General features: G+C 43.0%; 1 protein-coding gene across 2 annotated transcripts in view; it reads left to right on the top strand.

The window, feature by feature from the left end:
- Nucleotides 1-19,551, top strand: part of fam184a (family with sequence similarity 184 member A) — an 84,163-nt gene extending 64,612 nt beyond the window's left edge. The window contains exons 13-18 of one of the 2 annotated variants that reach the window (XM_036549165.1): nt 7,820-8,004; nt 10,263-10,409; nt 12,765-12,882; nt 13,381-13,485; nt 14,310-14,515; nt 19,426-19,551. In XM_036549165.1, coding sequence (XP_036405058.1) covers nt 7,820-8,004; nt 10,263-10,409; nt 12,765-12,882; nt 13,381-13,485; nt 14,310-14,515; nt 19,426-19,507 — 843 coding nt within the window. In that variant the 3' untranslated portion in view covers nt 19,508-19,551. The remainder of the gene's footprint in view (nt 1-7,819; nt 8,005-10,262; nt 10,410-12,764; nt 12,883-13,380; nt 13,486-14,309; nt 14,516-19,425) is intronic. The other variant, XM_036549166.1, reaches the window with a different exon arrangement.
- The last annotated feature ends 549 nt before the right edge of the window (nt 19,552-20,100 follow it).

Below are 20,100 nucleotides of genomic sequence, written 5' to 3'. Positions count from 1 at the left end.
CTGCTTCACATGAATACTGAATTTGAATTTTTCTCCTACGAATTAGACAAATGGAGTCTCACACATGTCTGTGTGCTCGTCTCCAGATCGATCCAGATGCTCAATTATATGGATACATCTATCCTGTGGGAGTGCCTGCTGTCTCTGTGTAAATACAAAGGTCAAATGCTAAACACGGAGTTCTCAGATTTAACTTTGCAAAGCTCTTCACCACAGATGATGTTTGCTGCTGAGTGGTACAGAAACCAAGGGCTCATTGATTTTCCATGATAATAAAAACACCCTAATGATGCCAATACCACTAACTGCAAAGAAGCAAAGCTGCGATTCCACAAGGATTTTATATATAACAGGTGAATCTACGATGATACAAATATTAAATGTTCTTGGGAAACATAGAGCGGATAATCTCATTGAAATCATTTTCATTTGAATGTTTTAAAGGATGATTTCCCAAGTGACCCGCCGTGAATTTAATAAAAAAGCAGTTTAACAAATGTGAACTGACATTGTTCTTTGAACACATTCACGTTAATTTAATTGTTGTCTGCATCAGCAAACAAATATGAAGTTCTTTAAACTCTGTTCCTGTGTCTGCTGCCCTCCATAACCTTGGAATAGCTGGCCACAATTGGTTTTAGCTGTTGATCCCCTATAGCGTAGTTGTGTCTCTGCTCCAACTTGGCCATTTCACCAAGGATGCAAAGACTTTCTAGGGATCCGCCTCCCCACAGACTGCCCCGCCCCCTCTAATTCCACATATCCACCTGTCACATGGACCTTCTATTATGTGCTCCGCTGGGCTGTGTGGGAGTGTGTTTTCTAAACTGCTAAACATGCCTATCCCTTATGTTGAATCACAGGGACACGTTAATCAAAGGGTTTCCGCGCTGCCGACCACGCCGCTGTGCTTTTAACTGCTTTCACAGCACCATTAAAACGAGCGGGGAGTTCTCTTTGATCCTCCCTAAGCGTACACATCCCTTTAATGCTCAATCAAAGGACCCCCCCCCTCATCACCGGCCATGTTGTTTTCGCTTAAATGGTTTCACCGCGTACTGCAAAGGCTCAAAGGAGGCCGGGGCCCGTCTGAAGCTGGGGTACAAAGGGAGAAGGCCGTTCAAGGTTTCTAAGAATCCCCAGCGCTCGCCATGCACGGCGGCCCTGTTTTGTTTTTGCCTTATCGTTAATTACATTCCCCTGGGAGATCTGAAGCTCGGGCTCACTTAATGAGCTGTGAGATTAGCTGGAGAATTTGCGTTCTCGGGATAGTGATCAGCGTTCCACGCTTTTTGGGGCCCGTGCCTCGGTAGATTCCACGCTTCGGTTTTCACACGGCCCATCATTCGCCTCCTGTTGTCAGCGGGGAGAGGTGGGCCTTCCAAGCACTCCACGTCCCTGCTTCCCGCTCCTCCAGATTCCATTGAGGCTAGTTAATTAAGAACATCCTCGTCATTAAAATCCTGCGTGGTCTTGTTAATGTCCGCTCGGTGTTTTTGAGAGAAAGATCTTAAAGGGTTCCTCGTTCAAACCGTCCCAATTCTTTCCCTCTGGTGGCCGAGGGTTTGTTTGCAGACCATGATAAATGCCTTTAGTTTTGCAAGATTATCGTGAGAGATGCACCCGCCCGCTCTGTGGGGGTCTAGTTCATCTTCCGCTCGCAGTCACGATTCGTCTCCGGGATTTGCCGCGGTGACTCTTTGAGTGGGGCTGGCCTGTTCAATATCTTATGGCCAAGTGGTGCTGGGAATACTTTCCTGTCCCGACCCTCACCGGAGCACCAGTGCCGGGATGTGACAGCTCCTCTCTGGTGGGTGAGCTCTGTGGATCTCAGGCTTGATTAAGAGGCTTGGCCGTGGGTTCTCCCTTTGATCCATTTGCAGTTATATTTTCTCCTCAGAAGGCAGAGAGCCACTGTACTGCATTGTAGTTCGTCGTGGCCTCACGAGGCCCCTGTCCGCCTCTGCTAATCAAGAGCATCACAAAGGCTTGCGTGTTCCCTGGGCAAAAAGCTCGCATTGTCCAAGGACTGCAAAGCTGTACCCGCCACCAGTCAAACAGCAAGCTCTTGACAATGATTGAAACTACTTTTGATGTGTTTAAGATGAAATACAGAGATTTATTTTTTATTGAAATAATTGCAGTGTAAACTGGTGATAAACACGACTGTTTTATCACAGTTTTGGTCTTAGCAGCATAAAATACCTTGAGGTTTAGTCTCCGATATCCGGGCAGATTTGCAGGGAGTTTGGTGAAGTTGATAATACAGTGTTAAACTTGAGAATAGCAGGCAAGGCAATTAATCATTTCTTTGGCAGGTTAGTGTGTGTGAGTTTAAGTATCTGACTTGCTCTCCTTCCTTCCATTTTCTGTGTCCTGGCTAATAACCATACACAGATGGCAAATTTGGCTTTCCATATCCATAACAGTAAGTAAATACTTACACATAAATATAGTAAATTCCATGCCTTTTGTAATTATTGCTGACTGTTTCATAACATATTCAGCAAAGCCTTGTTGGCTTGACTGTTTTTATATCAGTCAGAATAATTGAATACGTATGATCACAGACGATGTGAAATGTTGATGATATGTATTTAAATGGTCTGTTTCTTATTTAGCCTAATTCAATCAGTCAGTGCTGACTGTTGACGAATGTTTAAAATCAAATTAAAAGTGATGCAAACATGAAAGGCAGCAAAATATTATGTCCACAGACTTTAAAATGGAAAGCGGAACTGTACTTCAAACGCTTCCTATAAATATTAACATATTCTGCAGCAAATTTTTCAGGAGGTAGCATAAAGTGCCAGTACACGGGTAGGGATGTTTCCGAATGAAAATTTTAAAAGGAGGAGGCTAGATTTAGTACACATCATCAACATAATAATTTTGGATGTCTCAAATTCAGGCTCAGATTGCAGGCTCTTATAAACAAATGTGGGAGCAGGTGCAGTCAGAGGCTGGGCTCATGCCATGTCTATATCCAGAAATACCTGCTGGCGCTCTGTACCTCATTGGTCCCAAGGTCGTTTGGAATTCTGGAGGTTGTTTTAAATTCTGGAGGCTACTTTCTCGTGCAAAAAAAAAACAACAAACCAAAAACAGGATTAAGGTTGTAGCTGTGTAGTATAATGAGAAGTAGTAAGTTTTGTACTCATGACCTTCTCAAACATTGTGGTTCTCCTGTTATAGATAAAGCCTTTGACATAATGGGAATGGGACAGTATACGGCATTCTTTGTGGTGTTTAATATAGTTACTGCCATCATATTGCAACTGCTGGCGGAGCTGATCACATTGGCTAAATGGCAGTTCAAGGACGGTTATCTCTGCCCTTCTTTGCAGTGCTGATACCTCTTAGTGTTTTTGATTGCTGTTTGAAATGCAGAAGAGATGCCAGGGGTAAATTATAGCTGAATATAAACTGGCTGTACTATATTACTTTGTAGGCTCAGATCTTTTTTATTTTGTAATGGCTCATGATATCCCTACCGTACTTGTCTAAAATTACAATACAATTTTCACTTATTTTTTAAAATAAAAGAACAAAACTGGAACAAAATTATACTGCTTTAGTTTGTCCTTACAGTTACTGTTCTTGTAATTATACCATGTTATAGTTATTATATCCACTTGCTTGGATCATACTGAATATATATGCACAGATGCTGCCAAATGTTTGGGTGGAGTTTTTTCTTGTTTCATCCCAGAAGACACTCTGATTTCTTCAAACAGCTTCATAATACTTAGTCTGGGGATCTATATCTCCGTTGCCTTATTGTAGCTTTAAACCTTAATGAACCATAAAATCATATTTATAGCTTTCATATAGATTTGTAATTAAGATAAAATAAATAATAAAAGTGTTTTTATCACTGTTTTTATTTGTAAAATTATTTCAAGAGTAAGGGCTTTGGCAGATCTTCCTTATTAGTGCTTTGTTTGCCATCTAGTGATAAAACAAAGCTATATTCATTACTTTGAGAGAGCTGTTCACCTACTTAATGAAGGAAAGACACTAGTAGATTGCAAGCTGCTTAGTTGCAGCCAAAATGGAAAATTACATTCAACGAAGGAAACTACCTCTAAGGAAATAAATAATTTACTATTTTGGAGTTAATCTTTAAAAACAGTTTGCTCTTTTACCCAATTTATGCTTTTATCCTGTACCAGAGCCTCTCCCCTGACGTGTCAGTCAGATGTGCCATATGAGGGAACTGGCTGTGGTTTACAGCCTTTGGGAGGGAGCAGGATGGTTGGGAGGAGGGGGGGCGGTGACCCCTGTAGCGTGTGAGGTGCTTCAAAACCCACACTTTGATCTTTAATTTGCAGCAGAGGCTTCTTCATCTGAGGATGTGCTCCACCCCACAGAGGCTTTCTGCTTCCACGCTACAATTCCACGCTACGCTCCATGGTGGACTATTTTGTTGTGACAACTTACTACTGCACATTATGCATGTTAGCTCGGTCCTCTGCCTGCCCTTTGAGGGACTGTTTTTTTGTTGTTGTTTTTTTTTTTTACAGAGAGAATGATGATGAAATTCAGCGTCGATGTTCTCTGCCTTTTGATTTGGATAAAAGCAGATGCTATTTTTCCAGCTTATTTCCTTTTGGTGCTGAGTTTGGTTAGACGTAGAAGGAGGAGGCTGCAGGACTGAGGGGTGTTGAGAGAGAGGGAGAGATGCTGAAATATTTAAACCCGACCGGCACCATGTCTGTCAGGGACCCACCACTTCAGGCTCCTCTCTCCGTCACTCTGCCCTGCGGGTCTGAGGTACAAACAAAAAAAAAAATAAGCCCACGCTGAAGGTCATGTATTATTCAGCGCGCCTGAGAACTACGGGCCTTTCTTTATTTATTTTTAACCTTCTGCAATTCTCACAAGGGTTGTTTCCAGCTGTTGCTTCCCCACCAATGCAGCTCACAACTTCGGCCTCTGAGGGCAGGAGAGAGACTCAGCGTATGCTAAATTACATCTACGTGCTGTTCCGTACGTGGTGTTGAGGGCCATGTCAGCACATATGCTGGTGACTGCACCGCAGGTAATGGTCTCCCAGAGAGAGACGGAGAAAGAGAGAGAGAGAGAGAGAGAGAGAGAGAGAGAGAGAGAGAGAGAGAGAAGCCGTCAGTCTCACGGGCAAAAACTCTGGGTGAGCGGGTGAGCCCCGGCACTCGAGCAGTAGGAAGAAAGGCACGCTGACGCCCACGCTGCCAAATCGGGTTTCATGGCTTCGCGCCGAGCCCCTTGGTCCGCGCCTGTCGCTGTGGCAACTCCACGGAAAACAAGGAGGCCTGCTGCTCATGCTCCCCGAAGCTAAACGAGATCTTGTGCTCATTTAGGAAAATTAGAGCGCAGGGGACAGAAAATGTCACACTGAGTCTGAGTGCTTAAACAGATGTGGAAAACAGTCAGTCAAAGGGAGTAACGCTTCAGACGCAGAAAGAGCTTGACCAGTTGAAAGATTAGTTTTCCCCTTTCCCAGAAAAGATATGGTCAGGAAAGATATTATTGTTAGTACCTGAATGATAATCATGTTCAATTCTATGAAATTTAATTTACATAAATGCTAACTTCAAAGGAGCTAATTCTGATTTGATTACAAGAGCCATTAACTTCATAATGTACCAACAACTTACAGTAGCTTTAAACTGCCAGCACCCAGTAAGTGTCCCTTTTAACAGGAAGTATTTTAAAAGCCATGGTGTTGCTGGAGTGGAAAATTAGCCCTGGAACAAGTTAAGTGTGATTAATCTACACTTGCATTTAGCGTGGTTCAGTTGGTTAATCGGTTGAACGCTAGCAGACATTGCATTACACAGAGGAAAATTATTCTTGCAGACTTTTCTACGTGTAACAGTGTCCCGAGGTCAAATCCAGAGGAAGTTTCAGGTGGCTTAGAGACTGTACAAAAAGCAGCAGTAAGACGAGGGTGGGGCCTTTGGAGAGACACGTCAAAAACAGCCCAGACCCCAGTCTCATGTGACTCTAAGCAGTTCACCTGCAGACATTCATCTATTACAGCTGCTGTGTCCGCCATGTTGCATTCGTGCTTGAATCATGGTTGGTCCATGAGCTTTGAATGGATTTTTTTTGTAGCATAGCACAGCAGAAATCCCTAAGCAATGAAACAGAAATCAAACCAAGCTTGTTGATCAGATAGTCATATGATCCATATAATCTGTGTGATCATATTTATAGCAAAAGCAGGGGGAGTGGGGAAGATCCCATTGACTATAATGGAATGCAACCTTTTTTTCTGTAGCTCAGAACAAATGACCCGTTGGTTTAGAGCGTGTGTGTCAGCACACTCGCTGCGTTCAGCCTCTCTCTCCCTCACATTTTACTGACCTTTCACCCACTAATTTACACCTGGAACACCAGGCAACCAGCTCCTGTCCAAAAAGTTGACCTCATTTAAAAAATTAAGAGAGTTTCCATGGAAACTGTAAGACTTTGGAGGCGACAGAGATTGTGTTATGGAGAAATGCCTGAGGTGGAAGGAGCTTTTGTTTTAGGATGTGCTCCACTGGGATTTCGGTGGAGGTAGCCTACTTTTTGTGACTAAATATCCTTATCCCTTTGATGATCTTGTAACATTTCAGTTAAGAAAAGTGAAAATGCCAGCCGCACATTCTCTGCACATTTGGCAGAGTTAAGTTTGACAGGGGATTTGTTTAGTCCTGTGAAGCCTTGGCATTCACTCATTTCAGTGCAGCATCTGCAGCTCTGATGTGAGGGCTATTTCTCCATCCTCACAGCCCTCTGATGTAGAGATTGAGCTTCTGAGCAGAGACAGCCATGCCTGCACAGTCAGCACTTGGATACTGATATTGATTGAGCCCCAGTTGCGAGAACCACAGAATATGGATTCTGAGAAGCGTGGAAAGATGTATATACGCCATAATTGAGGTTATCTCCTTTTTTATGATTTTCCCCTTCCATAACCTTGTTTTTTTGGAGTCAGCAGTTGTACGCTCAGAGCTTGACTCACCGTTGCAACCTCTGCACTCAATGCAGTATTGCTGAGGCGGCGCAAATGCAATCCTCTGATACACTCGCACGCAGCCAGCAGTTATTTTTCATACTGCAAGTCACACAGTGCACTACATTGGAGTGGGCGCACATCTGAGGATAGGTGCTTCTCCACTGTCCTCAAGACAGTGGACATGTTGAGTCCTGAAGCCTCCTCATTGGAGCAGCTCGAAGTCACCTGACAAATCGCAGGATGCCCATAAGTGGTGAGGTGAAGAAATCCTAGCCAGCCTAGCCACATGGGATCATATAATTAAGATCATAATTAAGATCACCATCAATGTCCAAGATCTGGGAGTGTGCTGTATGGAAAAACATGATAGCAACATCAGCTTCTGCATCAAATTTTAATTATCCAGAACAGCTTGAGTTTGATGTTGGAAAATATCCAAACAATTAAGTATGAGAGGGAGGTGACTCCAGCCTCCAGATTTAACTCACAAGTGTGTGTGTGTGTGTGTGTGTGTGTGTGTGTATGTGTGTGTGGGTATATATACATGTATGCATACGTGTGTGTGTGTGTGTGGGTATATATACATGTATGCTTATGTGTGTGTGTGTGGGTATATATACATGTATGCTTATGTGTGTGTGTGTGTGTGTGTGGGTATATATACATGTATGCTTATGTGTGTGTGTGTGTGTGTGTGTGGGTATATATACATGTATGCTTATGTGTGTGTGTGTGTGTATGTATGTGTGTGTGTGTGTGTGTGTGGGTATATATACATGTATGCATACGTGTGTGTGTGTGTGTGTATGTGTATGTGTGTGTCCTCTACAGGAGAGGGAGCTGCTGGGGCGTATCTCGGACCTGCAGGAGGAAGTGACCCGCAGGAAAAATCACATTGCCGATCTGGACCACGAGATCCACTCGCTGAACGAAAACATCAGCAAACTCACCAAGGAGCTGGAGCTGAAGGGCAAGGAGGTGCTGAAGATACGCAGTGAGGCCAATCAGCAGATCAGGTGTGTGGGCGGGGCAGGAAGGGTGTGGCCCTGGGGCTCACCCACTGGATTTGATTTGGTTACCTGTTCGTCAGTTGAGTGGGTACAGTGAGAAGGCTCTTGGCTTGCATACAGCTGGTTGGCTACAATAAAAAATCCAATTTTACCACACTCAGCTAGTATATATCAAATCAAATCTAAATGTAGAGGAAAAAAATGTTTTAAAGAAGATGCTGAGAAGCAAGCCTGTTTTTGGAAATTTTGGCTGAAAGATGTCACAGTTTTTATAGACATTATTTCCTTCACATTAAGAGTGCTCTGCAGCTGTTGGGCAAATAAATTAAAATTACACTGGAGGTGCTTTGATAGATGTGCGAGTCTAAATATAATCCATCATCATTTTTTTTTCTCAGAAGCTAAAATTAATATTTCAGAATGCTGTATTAATAGTTAATGTGGGAAGAGGCTTGGATAGCAATCTATCGTTAGAATTACGGAGCGTTGTGTGTGGATTTAAAAAAAATAAAAACATCCACTGAAAGGCAGAGATAGTGTACTGTAACGGAGTGGATGAGGAAGTGTGTTTACTGCAACACATATTGCTGGCAGGGATACATAGCCCCTCACAGAGCATATTTCACTTCCAATTATGTAACAAGCTCGCGAATACTCGGCCCTGAGATAAAAATATCAAATTAATAAATAAATAAGGTCGATCCCTGAGGGAGTATTACTCTGGGAGAGGCGAGTGTTCTTCTGCTCCTCTAACTCATGTTCGGCGGCGTCTGACGTGGACACGGCGGCTGCCCCTCTCTCTCTGCGAGAATGAGAGAACGCTGGCGTTTTTACGATGCCTGGAACCAGGGTGAGAGATGAAATGTTGTGGAAGAGTGGGAGAGCAAGGGGGGGAAGGGGGAGGGGGGGTCTACTGTCTACTGTCCTGTACCAAAATAAATCAATAAGTAAATAGAGAAAAGTGTTTTCACTTATCAGTGACCATGATACCCTCTCCGAGACTATTATAAATTATAGATGCCTTTCTTGGAAAGGACTACTGTATCAGAAAAAAAAGAAAGACGAATGAAAATTTAATGTTAGAGAAGAATCAGAACTATGGGTATTCATGGTTATTGTGTATATTTACTGTCCCCAACAGCGGTAAAGCAGGACCCAGGCAATGTCCTCGATGTGCTGGTGCTATAGTTTGGTCAGGCATTGCTTCCACTGAGAACAGCCTGTGGTTTGGTCGGGAGCTGTCTCTAATGAGATGGAGTTTGGTGAGGAGCTGTCTCCAATGTGAAGGAGTTTGGTCGGGAGCTGTCTCTAATGAGATGGAGTTTGGTCAGGAGCTGTCTCCAATGAGATGGAGTTTGGTCGGGAGCTGTCTCCAATGAGATGGAGTTTGGTCAGGAGCTGTCTCCAATGAGGAGTTTAGTCAGGAGCTGTCTCCAATGAGATGGAGTTTGGTCAGGAGCTGAAGTTTCGTCAGGAGCTGTCCAGGGTTTCCGTTTTCTGGTAATTACTGGTTTTTGCCTGGTAAAATTTAGAAAAAGCTGATAAATTAAAAACTTGCCGGTCAAAATGTCTGGTAATAACGCTCATACAGAACGTAGCTATAACGAAGGGTACTTATTTATTTTGCTATAACAATCGCCTATTTATGAGTTCAGCGAGCTGTACCCCGACTGGGCTACACTGGCTAAAATTGCCTGTGTTTTGCCTGTGTCAAGCGTGCCAGCAGAGAGGGGCTTCTCTCTGCAGAATCAAATTAAGACGGCGCTGCAAAGTCATCTGGAGGAGGAGAGAGTGATGCGGCTTGAGCTGCAAAGACACATTGGACACGTTTGATTTCAGCGTTTGCCACAATGAAAAAAAGGAGAAAATAAAATGTTATCTGGTAGCCTATAGGCTACATTTGATGCCATGTAGGCCTAGCCCTTTTTTTTAAACAGGCTACAGATGTTACAGGTTACAGATGTTTTTTACTAGCCTACATTTTAGCGGCTAATGTTGACATTTTGCTCAATCGTTACTGTTCATTTTGCTTAATTGTTACTATTCATTAAATAGTCAAACTGATTTGAGATTGTTGTCATTCTTTCGTCAACCTAGGTGTATATTATATTTGCATTTTTTAACATAGACTGTTATTGAAACATGACCAAAGTTTCAAATTTGTCTGGTAAAATAAATTCTTTCCGGACACCGGACCAGCAAGAAAAAATCCTAGAGAAAAAACCCTGGAGCTGTCTTCAGTTTGCTGATCTTGATGTCCTCAGGGCCCATGAGCAGGACCTGACAAAGAAGCACGAGAGGGAGATGGCAGAGATGAGTGCTGCCCACAGCCGAGAAACCCAGAACATGCTGTCAGATTTCAACAAGGCCCAGGAGCTGCTGAAGGACAAGATCTCTGCACTGCAGATCCTGTATGTTCACCGGGCCCCATGGGCCTGTGTGTATGTGTGTGTATGCGCGCGTGTGAGAGCGTGGAGCATATGTAAGTATGAATGTTAATTTTTAAATTTTGTGCTTGTTTGTACAGAGCACGTGTTTGGAACGCATGTTTATACTTGTTATTACAGTGAGGCCAATTGAATTTAATTGAATTGACAGTGTATGTGTGTGTGTGTGTCGGTGTACGAGAGAGAAGGAGAGAGAGTGGGTGTGAGAGAATGAGAGAGAGGGCAGAAAAACATGGGATTTTGTCAGGTGGGGGAAGAATGTTCATATGTGTGTGTGCATGTATGCGTGTGTCGGTAGATGGGTGAATATATGCATGTGACGGCTGTGGAAGGTGTGTGCTTGACATGCCCTATTTAGACTCTCGCGCTGACATTCCTTTCTCAGACCCCTGTCCACCTCTGTGCCTTTGACATGCTCCTCTGCAGCTCTGACACGTTCTGACACATGTGTGTATATGTGTATATGTGTGTGCATGTGTGTTTATTTATATGTATATGTGTGTGTCTGTGTGTGTGGTTGTGTGTGTGTGTGTGTGTGTGTGTGTGTGTGAACGCTTATGCATGAGCATCTAATTTGACTGTGTGCAAATTAATGTGTGTGGGTCAATGCATGTGCATGTGTGTGTGCGTGTGTGTGCTTCTGCCAGTGTGTGTGTGTGTGTGTTGCTTGTGACAGATGTACAACCTCTGTCAGAGTCCTGGGTATGTGGATCTCACTATCTGGAGTGACCTAATTTAGCTTCCATTGCATGAGAGCACCACCTAGACACAAATCAAGCAACTGCACAGAGCCCGGTAAAAATAGGTCTTCTCTGATCCAGGGCTTTCACCACATCCTCTCCATGCTCAAATGTACCTTTCCAAATGAAGGATAGGGTCTGCTTTTTCCAGGGCTTTTTCAGCTGTGTAAAGGCAACATTTTGTTTCTTCATTTGTTCATTACAGCTGATAGTTGTGGATAAACAGAACTACAATTTATATATTAGTTCCATTTGATTTCAAGTGTGAGGCCTCTGATTTCTGGACTCTTTTTCTAATGTCCTGTGGTCAGTATTGAACTTATTTTTTTTTCTGTCTTATCAAGATAAGTGTGTAGTGTTCCCTGTGTTCATTCCTAAGCTTGGGTCAGCCAGTGAAAATGCTTAGGAACTTTACTGGGGGCCTGGACATTTGGTAACCCCATGCACATTCATCTCCCAGCACACACCGGCTGTGCTATTTAAGAGCTTCCAGTGAGAGGCAGATTAGCCGCCTGCTAATGAAGCGTCTGCACAGATCTATTTTGTTAATCGCTGCTGCAGTCTGGTTCCCCCAGAACGTGTCCCAGACCACTACTTAACTTTTCTCTGTTAAAACTGTATCAGTGTTTTATTTCTGTGAGAAATGTGCGCCTGTCATGACCCCCTGAACACTTTGAGAACACGCTTCTTGGTGCGAGTTCCACGGCCGTTTGGCGTGCCGGGGTGAGCGGTGTCCCTTGAGAGCTTGCCGACAAGGACAATTTATTAAAGATGCACAGAAAACGAACACAGCGCAAATTTCAAAGCATCAGAGGATGCAGATAACACGTGCAGGAGTTGTGTGGGATCCAAATCCACAACCCCCACTGTCAGGCAGTGAGACCTCACCTCACACTCTTCAACAGCATCACTTACAAAAGCAGAGGACGACTGAGTGAATGTCTGACTGAGTGAGTGTGTGAAAGGTACAACGGTGGTTAAAGCTTACCCCTAACACCAGACGCCTCCAGCGTTTGCAGCTTTTCATAGTCTGTGATGCTGTAGCTGAGATAGATACAGATAGACCAGCGCACCGAAGAATTCTGCCAGCAGGAAGGCTCAGGGCTCATCTCTGCAGTAAACCCAGCAGACCCAGAGAAAATCGTAGACAAGTATAATGCCAAACAACATCTGGTAGCAAGAGGAGCCATGATAATTATAATGAACAAACTGTGCGTTTCCAAACACTGTTTGAAGGTTCTGTTTACTTCTCTGTAGAGAACCTCTGATGCCATTAACCCATCTGCCCTGTTAATGATTTGAAGAAAACCACGCTGGCATTTATTCTTGGAAATAACACTAAGATTTGCTTTGTATGAGTTTGTTCCCCATTCTTGTTGAGATAATGTCCTGAGAACCAGGCTGAGGGCACTTGTGTGATCCACAAACATGAGTGCTCTCAGCTAAAAACAGAGGGATGCTTCACCCCAGATAGCGTGACCCCCGCTGACACCCCAGCCCCCCCCCGGGGGCTCGACTCCAAGCGGCGACACTCCTGGCGCCGTCGAGACTCCTGAGCGTGCTCTCGCTGTCTCGGCAGGCTGGAGGGGACGGAGGAGAAGTTCCGGAACCGGGAGAGCCGACCTGAGGACCTGCAGGTAATCGCCGAGCTGAAGGACATGGTGGCCGAGCGAGAGTCCCTCGTCAAGAAGCTGGTGGTGAGTGTTTAAAGGACGGTGACGGTAGAAGAATGGTGACGGTTTGGCCAGTCTGAAGTGCTTTAGAAAGCGCCGGCTGAAAGCAAAGAGATGCATTTCCTCCCCCTCAGCCCATTCTGAGGCAGAAATTCACTGTAGCCATGACAACATGCAGGAGGTTATTGAAAGTGGAGAAAGACACCTGAATGCATCTTCTGAACGTATGTGCTATATATGTGCATTAAATTCCCATTTAGAAATGAAGTCACAAAGACACGATGTAAACATACTTAGGTATTAGCCATTTTCCCTTTTAAAGCTGGCATTGAGGAGATGCAGAAAATTCAGCACTTATGCACCAAAGTGCAATGTACGTCATAGATGAGTGCGCAGATGTGAACACTGCTAGGCGCTGCAACACGGTACTGAATAATGTAGCGAATCTTTGCTGTGAACAATAACCTTACCTTGATAAACAGTGAAAGCAGGAACTGACTGGAGTCTTTCCTTTGTGGACAGGATGATAAGAAGTTTTACCAGCTGGAGCTGGTGAATAGAGAGACTAATTTCAACAAAGTGTTCAATGCGAGTCCCAATGTTGGTGTAATTAACCCTCTCATCAAGGTAAGAGAACCAGACCACACTGTTGCCACACCATTTCAGCCTAAGCGAGATCACTCCATCACACCATCACTTATATAGGATTGCCTAGGGTTAATTCACTTAGCAAGCAGAACAAATTAAGAACTGAGTACAGTCTTGTAACGGATGAAGACTGCACTTAATTTGGAGAGACGTGATCTTTGTTAACAAAGAGAATTGCAGAATGAGAGTGCAGGCTGAAACAGCATGGTAGAGCTGGGACTGATACCACACTGTTCAGGACACTAATGTACTCTTGACAAGCACTGAAATTTAGATCCAACCAAAGGAAATATCACAAGCCGCTCTCACAGCAGGTCATTGTCTTGATTCCCTGAGAGAAAATGGGGGAAACATTTCGCCCCCTCTCTTTCCCCCCAAAGTATACGCACCAGCCCTGTCCAAGTGGAATGGATCACTTTGCATGACCAATGTGTTACTGTTTACCTCATTTAAGTTACATAACTTCCGCTTTTTTGGTTCAGTGTAACCTGTGTGTGTGTCTGTGTGTGTGCGTGTGTCTGTGTTATATACCTGTTCAGACATTACTGTTCTACTTTGCTTTCCAAGCCATTATTTGTTCCTGTGCAATTTCAGTAGCCTCATCATTTGATGCATTTCTTTTGACTCATTTATTTATCTCAAGTAGCTGAGAGCGACTGTTGCATCAATGGTGGAGTTGCGCAAACGTAACCTTCAGAAAGCATTTATCCAGATCTTTTTTTTTTTAAATGAGAAAACTAGTTTTAATGTAGTTTTATTTTTTTTTCCCAACCCGTTCTTTTGTTTCCTGTTCTTTTGTGTAGCAAAAGAGAAAGAATGACAAATCAGCAAACAGATTCAGCAGTTCTCCAAATCTAAGGGCTCTGGAGTCCATGGGGACTGGGAGCGGGCCCCCCCAGCCTAACCGCCTAGAGCCCATCCCAAACTCCCCCATTCACCACCATGAGCTCAACACTAGCAAACCTCTGCCCCCACCGACCCCTCCGACAGAGCCCAAGAAATTCATGAGGTGAGCCGCACCTCGCCACTGCCTCTCCCACCCTCACCCAGCAGAGCCCGCCGGGGGGTTCTCACCGCCATCGCAGGCCTGTCCGCCCCCCAGGGGGGGAACACACTGTGTCTCATGGCTGATTTGGGGTTGGAAACAGTCATGTGTAGAAGCCGCTGTAGTGGTATCCCTTTTTCCTTTCACGAGTTTAAAATTTATGTGGAAGAGCGACGTCTTTTGCTCGTCCGCAGCTGAAGAAGTGCATGCATTCACGCTTCGCTCTTCCAGGCAATTTGCCAATTCACTGTGAGCGGGGAGAAAAATGCGGAATTATGGATTTAAATACACAAACCTATCTAATGTGAAACAGTAATTAACATCAATAATTAATTAATTTGCCTGGTCCCAGCTGAGGGTTCATCTAAGGATTTCCCCTTGACTGGTACTGTGTTTGAAGGACAAGCCTTTTTTCTCTTCGTCTTCGCCTGTAGTTGTGCAGGGAGATGAAGCTGGAGAGAACTGGAACATTCAGTCTTACGCTCCCTTTCCCTCTGCACGCTTTCTTTCAGCATGAGGAACAAAAGGGATATTGGAGACAGCTTTTCTACACTAATGAACATGTATGAAACATCGGTTTCCCAAAGCTCCATACATGTGCTTTCAAAATGGCATTGGAATGCAAACAGTAGCATGTCACGGTACATTCTAACATGCTTGAGAAAGGTGTGCACGCTCTCGAACGTTCCTGTCTATCTGTGTCTTCTGTTTTGTGGGCTTGGTTTGTGTTTGTGACACATTTTGGAAGTTATAAAGCTCATTTTGTTCTTGTATTGGCATTTGAGTGTTTTCCATTTTTGCTGTACTCTGTCCGTGTATACAACGCACTGTAAACTGCACTTTTTTTTTTTTTTTTTTTAAGTACACTCTATGCATAAGGTATCATGCGGTTCAAACTCTGAGACACTGTGCTCCATCTGCATGGCCTGGCCACAGGTTCCTGCCTCTGATGCCTTGTCTGTATCTGCGGCGGTGTGAAGGTGTTGCTGTTAGCTTCACGCGCCGTTTAACATCTCCTTCCATCAATAAACTCCTGACTTGTGCATCGACCCCGCTCTGCTTGCACGTTTTCTTCCTCCCCGTAACGGCTGCACTCCTGCGGTGTGCGATATCATCTGTGCATGCATTTTTTATGCCTGCATTACCTAATGTTTTGTCATTGATGCAAACAATGTGACTGTCTCTGTGTGTAAAGCAGGGGTTTTTTTTTTCCTGTGCTGCATGCCGTTCTGAACGTAATTACATTGCCATTGAATAAGTGAAGTGGATAAGTGTGTGGGGCTACCTCACACCCCCCCCCCACCCCTCACCCTCCACCCCCTTCCCCTTCCCTCCACCCCCAGTCCCCTGTCCCCCCACACCCCCGCTGGTCATGGGTACTTCCTGCCCATGCATCTCAGCCTGTGTGTCTCCACTCATGTCAAGGTGACCCTGATTCTACACACCAGCAGACCTGTCAGAGTGCACACACATTTACATTGTATATTTACATGTGACATTGCTCAGCCAATCAATTACAAAACACGCTGTTCCTTGTTGTGATGAAGTAAAAATGCATCTACTTTCCAGGATTCTGCTCTGCATTCCAATAAGTGCAATCTGCCTCAAGCATCTCTGTGTCCTGACTAAGGCCCAGATCCAATCTAACTGTAATCCAGTTCAACTTTGGTCTCAACTTTAAATCTGAGCAAGTGTTACCTTTTCATTTCTTAACACAACATCAGGAGGTCTGTGGGCACAGTGAGTGAAAAAGTTTGTGTGAAGAAAAAAAGTGTAATGCATGCTTAAATTCTTTTCTCGGAGATAGGGACAAAGCACATAGCGGTTAGCTTTAATCTGGACCTAAGTCCCCCATTTAGAACTTTTCTTAAAGTTGATGGCATGACATGCAGAGGTATAGGAGTGCAGAGTCTGCTTCACTTCCAGCCGCTGATACAGTTAAGTCCATTACTGTCGGATTCAGCCCAGGTATGGCTCGCAAGCCGGCAATAAACAGAGCCATATGAGTGTTCAATTGAGCGCTAAATTGAGTTTGCTTGGATGAGGGCTTCTGGGACTGAATGCACAGCAACAAAGATATTTAAGGATATTTCTCAAAGAGATATTAGCATTTCAAGCTCTGCACCATTTGCAGGTTGGTTGATTATTACATGAGGTTCAGCAGGGCTACTTTGGGGACTGGAGTTTTCTGCTGTACTGGAGTGTGGAGGCCATGCATACTTTAATGCCAAACCTAATGATGCTGAATGTTCCTAATCATGCTGGATACATGCATGACTTGCTTAACAAAGACTCAGAATTGCATGGATATGCCATCAAAAAAGGCCAGATCTCTATACGATACCCAGAGCACTCATCATAGAAGACTAGGTCTTCTGCTCTTTGCCTTTACCCGACACATAGCATCAGAATATGTCCTGTGCGTTTATGGACATTATGCAACACTTGCAAATCCTACAAAACATGCTTGTACACACGCACGCACTCACACACACACACACACACACACACACACACACACACACACGTATATAAACACATTTACAACCTTGTAATATTTTATGGCTGCTATTGTCGATCAAACTGTACAAGATATGATTATACGATAAAACAGTGGTTCTGATTTGTCAGACTATAATTCATCCTCTGGTCACATTAACATGAATGATGATGGCAACTGAGGAGAATTGTGGTGAAACAAGTAACTGCAGCTGAGATTATGTTTGTCCAATAGTGTGAAAATCACTGTTGAGAAAAAAGCTACTAAAAAGGTTTCTGTTTCTTTAATATTGAAGTTAACATTTCGTTCAGCTCAGTCCAGCCCAACAGGGAGGTTATTTTCTGTCTGGTATAGTACTGTGATTTCTTCTAATTTGAATATACAGTACACCTCATCTGTCTCATAAACAGTGCTGCTAATTTCACTTGTAATATCCCTGCTGAATTAATTTTTTATACAGATCAGATTACAGATATACAGATTGAATCTTAGATTCAATCAATTTGTGCAAGTTCTTTTCCCTTAACAGCCATTAAGAAAATGTTGTTTTTTATTTTTAGTTTCCTGCATAACATTTCCTCTTAATTTCAAGTGACCACCAAACTGATTATAATGTTCTAGTAACCAAAACAGCAGTATTTGAAGTACAGTATTGTAGCAGGGTGGTGTTTTACTGAAGGTGCTGATGTTTCCAGAATCACAAGTTCCACACTTGGGACAGTTCTTCTTTACCTTTATAATTAACTAACCTGGGAAACAAATGTCGGCCTAAATCAATTATTTCAACATTTAGTCAAAATTAATTTATGTAACTTCATCAGTGATGCTCCAATGCATTTTGTGTCACAAATGGCACAATATAACAGCATGTAACATTACAGGGCAATATTATATAAATATGTGACTGCTCAAATTTGTGTGCGTCACTCAAGTGAAGAGGGAGGTGTTCATTTTAGATGGGAGTCACTGGAATAAGCAAACCAGACACAAATAAGAAAAGAATGATTTAGAATTCTAATTATTCCTCTCACATTCTGTCCCAGGGGATAAAAGAGTGTTTTTTTTGTGGAATATAAATAGAGCAAACACAGAGTGACATTTAAGATTGTAATCGATGCTCCCACACATTTATTCAAACAAGAGAGCATAGTCCCTTAGGACCTCTCTGAAAATCACAGACTTATTCATACATACAATGGAACGTATTCTTGAAGCTGAATGCCATTACAAATGTTTTTTAAACTGAAATCACTTTGACCAAAACTTAGAACATATCCAACAACATCTAAAATTAAATAAGAAAAAAAGAATCAATCTGCCTTATTTCAAAGGTAACTATAGATACTATAGATGGTCTTTAATCTGTGAATAAATATTTGTTATTTGCTGGGAAGTTCTAGCTGCTACAGTAGGAAGTCATTTTCATTAGGAACAGTAAACTTTGATCCTTCTAGCTTCACGGATGGAGGACATGGGAACTTTTGTGGACAGATTGCTAGTTAGTTATGGGATTCAACAATAACTTCATCATGGATTAAAAGGATCATTTTTATCCCACTGTGTAAAATCAACCCTTGCATTGACGCTAATGCCACCTTTCAGTTAGCTCCTGATGGACCTCTCTACCAATTACTACTACAGGCATTTGTCATTCGTGATTAATGGCTGAGCATACTCTACAATAGTTATACAGCCACTAAATATAGCTGGAGCTGTGATAAGATTAATGAGTGTTTCGTAGCTGGTGAGCAGTTCAGAGTGTGATGATTATGCTCAGTGGTGTTTGCTCCTGGTGCAGCAGACTCACATGCCAAAGGGTTTTAGAAATGCCTCTTGGAACGACAGACAATTCAGTTCCCAACCAAAAAGTGTCTCCAATAAAACAATTAAGGTCTGCGATGCAATGGAACCCAGAAACCTGAGGATCTCCAGGTGACACCCCGGCTATACATGAAGGCGGGGTCATAGCATGACATCTCACTGTCTTAATACCAGCCTAGCCCTTCCTCCCCCTCCCTCCTTTCATCACATTAACCATTTCAACACCATCATGCATGGAAACATTTAACTAGAAGCCTGGTGGAGCTGCAAATGTCACCCCACTGTAACTGAGTGAGGACTTAATCATACATACACACACACACACACACACACACAAATACTAAAGATAAAATGTTTATGGTAGACCTCTGTGTTAAACATGGGAATTAAGAGAGAGATGAATGCAACACTGACTATAAAGAGCAAGCACCATTACCCTGTAAGAAGTAAATGACAAAGGAAGACACATCAGTTTTTAATGAAATGGAGCACTTCCCCTGATAGACCCTGCCATACCGAGTAACAGCTGCTGTTTTGGCCTTCATGTCTGCAGCCCTCCTGAGACAGAAGAATCACCCGCCTCCTCCCCAGACCCGCAGAGACAGGAGTGGTTCGCCCAATACTTCACCTTCTGACTTTCGCAACTGAAGAGCATGTCAACCAAAAAAAAAAAAAAAACAACAACAAAAAAAAAATCCACAAAAAAGCATTGTATTTAATAATACACCATTACATGCTGTTTATTACTTCACTGTGAATGGGTTTCTTGTTTGTACAGTGATGATAAGTATGTCTGACATTTACTTTTATGCGGTTCCTAAAGAGTGGTGCGTATGCTGCTAATTATTATTTGTTAAATACAGTATACAGTATTGTCTTTTTCTCTGTAACTTATTTTAGAATGGCACCGTAATGACAGTTTGTTACAGCTGCATAACCAATTTTGGTAGAACTAATTTGTTTGTATGGTTGTCTCAACACAGATCTAATGATGTCTCACCAATTTTAAAATAAATGGCATATTTTATATTTATATTATACTGGTGTATGCTACAAAATAAATACTAATTGTGACATTTACCTATGTAGTGTCAAACGCTCAATTATTGAAAGTATATTTTTAAAATGTTATTAAAGAAATTATCAAAGGGATAAATGTATGTCCACAGAGGTGCATGTGTTTATGGGGATCAAGTAAAGTTTGAAAATATAAAGACATATCAGATAT

Source organism: Megalops cyprinoides, chromosome 17 (genome assembly GCF_013368585.1).
Source record: "Megalops cyprinoides isolate fMegCyp1 chromosome 17, fMegCyp1.pri, whole genome shotgun sequence".
NCBI lineage: Eukaryota > Metazoa > Chordata > Actinopteri > Elopiformes > Megalopidae > Megalops > Megalops cyprinoides.
The sequence above is the reverse complement of the archived record's forward strand: the minus strand, read 5'-3'. Positions and strand labels throughout refer to the sequence as shown.